The sequence below is a fragment of the Medicago sativa genome, chromosome 7 (genome assembly GCF_051527215.1).
Source record: "Medicago sativa cultivar Bolivia chromosome 7, Bolivia_mono, whole genome shotgun sequence".
Taxonomy (NCBI): Eukaryota; Viridiplantae; Streptophyta; class Magnoliopsida; order Fabales; family Fabaceae; genus Medicago; species Medicago sativa.
This window is the reverse complement of record NC_140755.1, coordinates 62,831,845-62,836,899: the sequence shown is the minus strand read 5'-3', so window position 1 is coordinate 62,836,899 and position 5,055 is coordinate 62,831,845. Positions and strand designations below refer to the sequence as shown.

The following is a 5,055-nucleotide window of genomic DNA, read 5'->3' as shown; positions in this document are numbered from 1 at the left end:
ATTTCTTGTGTTCTTGGTATGATTTAAACCTTATTCCTGTCTTAGTAAAACACTCAAGAGCACAAGTTAAATACCAAGGAATTAATCAAAGTCCATTTAATCCTTAATCATTAAAGTTTATTATCTTTAAAATTAATTAGGGATTTTGCCTCAACATCTGTCTCATCCCAATCCTTTTATTTTTCTTCAGGTATTCAAGTAGCTTGCAGCAAGGGTAAGGAGAAAGCTACTGATTGATCATGCATTTATGTTGTGCATTTGTTTATGTGTCTCATGTTATGTTATGTACTCAAACTACATATTTGATATTATCTACTCACTAGTTAGTATATGTTTCATTCAGACAGATTATGTACCAGTTGTATTGACATGACATTTCGATACTTCTATATTGTAATTATCTTCGCGAGTCTTAAATTTTGTATTGTAAAAAAAAAAAAAATTGCCAAGTAGCCTATTGGCTATAATTCACTTTTTTCAAGGTGAATAAGTTCGGGGTTCGAACCTCGGTCCTTGCATATAACAATGCATGTCCCTTTCAACTGAGCAATGCTCACGGGGACTCTTTATTGTAAATTTAATGTATCCAATACAAAAAATTTACGCTCTAGTAAGAATTCTAGACAACTTATTATGGGAGTTACATAACCCCTAAGCTTACCCACTTTTGCAAAATCTCAATATTAACTCGGTCAACACCTACGTGTCACCTCACTTAAGTGACAAGGATGCCACCTGTGCCTTTTTTTAATTAAAAATGAATATAAATGTCACGCGTGTATTTTTAAAATTAAATAAAAAAAAAAGAATGAAAGAATGAAGCACGTGATCTTCCTCTTCTTCTATAATATCCCCCACATCCTCTCTCAATTCCCCACCACCACCACCACCATCTCAAAAAACCGCATCAGAATCAACAACAACCACCGCTCCTTAGAAACTCCTTTCTGTCACTAAAGCTACTTACAAAATCCATTTTATTGAACTCAAAATCAAAATCTACATTGTGAGTGTGTTGGAAAAAGTGATTATCAAAATCCCTAATGTCTTACTCTCTTTGTGTGATGTGTTCTAACAGAACCTACTCAAACTATAAAAATCAAAAGCTATGCTTGAGTTTTACGAAAAGTGATTATAGAAAAAAAGTGATTATTGCAAAAAGTAATTAAAAAGTGATTATCATAAGTGATTATCTTTTTGTATTGTTGATTGGTGTTTTCCCCCCAAAAGAATCGAAACTCTAAAAGGTGATTGAATCAAAACCAAAACCCCAGTGGTAAAATTAAGAATAGTTTTATTTTGCCAAATAGGAAGCTTAAACATGATCTATCAAACAAGAAGCTTAAACAGAAGCTTAAAAGGTGATTGAATAAAAACCAAAAACCCTATCATGGCTTCCAGTCAAATCTCTGATGCAGATTAAGTATGTAAGTCATACTTTGAACACTCTTATATCCGACCCTTAATTCATCAAAATGCACCTTTTTCGATCTGCACGACACCCTTACTTCCGGTACCTTCAAGACCCACACAATGATTACAATATACAATTTCTTACACTTCCTCGATAGTCGTGTACTGCAAAACCAATGGATCACAGTTCGTAAGGATCCTTTCATCCAATTTCACACCAATGTTCCAACAAATTTTTATGTCACTTTTTACTTTCAGTTACACATTTAAACAAATTAAACTATAAAAATGTAATATTGTTAGTGTCATTCAAAAGCAGTAAATACTTGATTTCCTTCTTATTTGAAAAAGTGAAATATTATTTTAACTATTTCTTAATCTTATATTTGTTAACGTATTCTTTTAAAAAATAATAATACAATAAAAATTAATTTATAATACAATGTATATTAAAATATTAAAACTGGTCAAAAAATAATAAAATGAAAAAAATTGAAATAGTTAATTTTCCCCTATAAGGAATTGATTTTTAATGATTTGAGTAGGTGATAAGAATGTCTTAATTTTTTTTCTCAAAAAAAATAGAATATCTTAAATGGGATTTTTTTTTTTTTTTTGCTTTTTTCATCTTCTTCCTTCCACCTCCTCTTCATCTTCAACATCAACTTCATACTTTCATCTTAAAATTCAGACAAACCTATAAAAAATCGAGAAAATGAAATTAAAAACAACCCAAAATCATTATCTTCATCATCATTTTTTCATTCTATATTTTATTTTATTCACCAACAAGAACAACAACAATCAACTCCAAATGACAAAAAAAGAGAGAAACTTTAAATCTGAAATGTAAAATAACATAATTAATGAAAAGAAAAAAAAATTAAAAAGTTAGAGAGAGTAGGAGTACTGAAAATAAAATTTTAGAATTAAAAAGAGAAGAGTAGTAGAAACAGATAAAATAATAATAATTTTAAAAGTAAAAAAGAGAAGAGAAATGATAAAGAACAAAAAAATAAAAATTGGTCAAAAAAGAATAAAAAGAAAAAATATTGAAATGATTAATTTGCTTTTATAGGAAATTGATTTTTAATTATTTGAATAGGTGATATTCCTAAAAAAAAAAATTGAATAGGTGATAAGAATGTCATAAATTTTTTGTCAAAAAAAAAAAAAGGAATGTCTTAAATTTTTTGTATTATGTCTTTTTTTTTAAAGATTCTTGTATCATGTCATAAAAATAACTAAAACCCCTCATTCATTTCACACACTTCTTCGAATTCTGTAGCCACCGCCGTGACACTGATGAATACCAATCCACCCAATTCACGGCGTCTCCGACCTCGATCCAATCCATCGCCGTTCCTCTCCGACGAGCTTATCCTCGAAATCCTATCATGGCTTCCTGTCAAATCTCTGATGCTGATGAAGTCTGTAAGTCATACTTGGAACACTATAATCTCCGATCCCAAATTCGTCAAAATGCACCTTCGTCGTTCTAAACGAAACCCTTACTTCTGGTACCGTGGTGAGCCGCATGCTGATTACAATTACAATTTCCTACATTTCCCTGTTAGTCGTGTACTGCAAAACAATTGGATCACAGTTCCTAAGGATCCTTACTACCATTTGAAGGACAAGGATTGTGACGAAATTGTTGGTTCCTGTAATGGATTGGTTTGCTTGCTAGGTTTTTCTTATGACGAGACTCTTGATTATAAAAATATTTGGTTACGTTTTTGGAACCCCGCTACCAGAAAAATATCTGATAAATTAGGGTATAACTATAAATCTAGTGTGATATTCTGTAAGTTCGTGTTTGTTTATGATAAATCAACCGACAATTATAAGGTTCTGGAATTAAGTCCCAGTGGTGATAGGAATCCTCATACGAAAACCACAGTGAGAGTCTTTAGTTTGGCGAATAATGTTTGGAGAACTACTCCAAGTTTTCCGGTAGTTCCTCTTGAAGTGTGCAAACGGAAGGGGTTTGATGGTGTACATTTGAATTGTACGGTTAATTGGTTGGCCAATAAGAGTGAATGGTGGAATGACACTAGTGGCGAATTTGTGATTCTTTCCTTTGATATTGGTAGGGAGAAATACACACAGCTTCTGCCCCCTCAAGGTTACGATAATAGTGGAGCAGCGCCGAGTATTTGTGTATTGAAAGACTCCTTGTGTTTGTATCATGATTTCAAGAAGACCGATTTGGTTATATGGAAGATGACAGAATTTGGAAATGAAAATTCTTGGACTCAATTCCACAAAGTTAGCTATCACAATATTCATACGAATTATGAATATGCTGGTAGCCGGCTTTTAATATTAAAACCATTGCATCTCTCTGAGAATGGTGAAACAATGGTATTGGCAGACATTGTTCAAGACCGAGCAATTCTTTATAACCTGAGAACAAACAAAGCAAAGAAAACTACGTTTAACAAAAAGATACGTTGGTTCCCAATGAAAGATTATGTCGAAAGCTTGGTTTCAACTTCTTGAAAGTAAGTTCTTCTGGCTTTACATCAAAACCCTATTATCATATTAAGATCTCAGTTATGTAATATGTATGTATATTTAAAGCATATAATGTTTTTGCTAATACCTTTAAGTTAGAGTAATTTATTTCATGCGGTTAGAACATTCTGGTTAGGGGTTTAGTTTTATCAGGTTAAGGTCAGTGAGTTATGAAACTATGTATCTTTCTTCTGAAATGAAAATTAATTGATACGTAAAATATCTGTTTAAACAAAATTGAGTAACTAAAGATTGGAATCTTTCAAACCAAGCTCTTTGGTCTTGTGTGAGGCCACACAGAAGTCTATTTATCTTCTCATAAATGCATGTTTTGCCGTGATGGGATAGTGCAAGAGTCAAAATCAGTGTAGCCAAAGCTTTGTTACTGGTGAAATCTTTTGGCCTTTTAAAATTTTAATTAGTTAGTGTTATAAGGTCTAAGGAAGTGAAAACATGCACTACCAAAGGTTATGTTTATTCCAAAAACTGAAAGGGTAAACTGAAAGGTCTAAGGAATAGTGATGATATAATAGAAAACATCTGGACTCTTTGATTTGGAGAATAAAAAGAAGGTCTGTTTATTCCAAAAACTGAAAGGGTAAACTAGTTTAAACAATAGGCTTATTCCAATTCAATTCATGGAGGCTATCTAGAGATTAAGCACCATAACTATAACTTTTGTAGATTCCATAACTCTGATCAAGTTGTTGTGGTCCACTGTTGTGATATAATAGCAAATAATTGCATTGTGATATAGTAGCAAATGATAACAACATCCTAGAAGATATTAGTCTTGCTGATAAATTTGCTTTCAATGCAATAAACTTTTGAATTTAAGTAAATTCTTTCAATGAACTTAAATTTATTCCAAAACTTTGTCATAGATATGCTGAATTAATAGACTGATCCTATCCATGTTTAGAACTCATTTATCTATGTATATTTTAAGTGTATAGTAATGTTTTTGCAAATCAATAAATATTGAACTTCTTCTTGGTCTGACAGTGATTACACCCAATGTTTTTGGAAGTGAGACTTATTTTATTTATATACCTTTGTGTCACCTACGGTTTAGACTTGTATTATTGCATTATGGTAGATAGAAACTAATTTCTTTGTATT

At 31.6% G+C, this 5,055-nt stretch overlaps 1 protein-coding gene across 1 annotated transcript; it reads left to right on the top strand.

Annotated features, from left to right (window-relative positions):
* Positions 1 to 2,421: 2,421 nt before the first annotated feature.
* On the top strand, positions 2,422 to 3,918 carry LOC146907510 (F-box/kelch-repeat protein At3g23880-like). Its single transcript, XM_085726862.1, has one exon. It carries the CDS (start codon positions 2,719 to 2,721, stop codon positions 3,916 to 3,918), a length of 1,200 nt encoding a protein of 399 aa, XP_085582988.1. The 5' UTR covers positions 2,422 to 2,718.
* Positions 3,919 to 5,055: the final 1,137 nt, after the last annotated feature.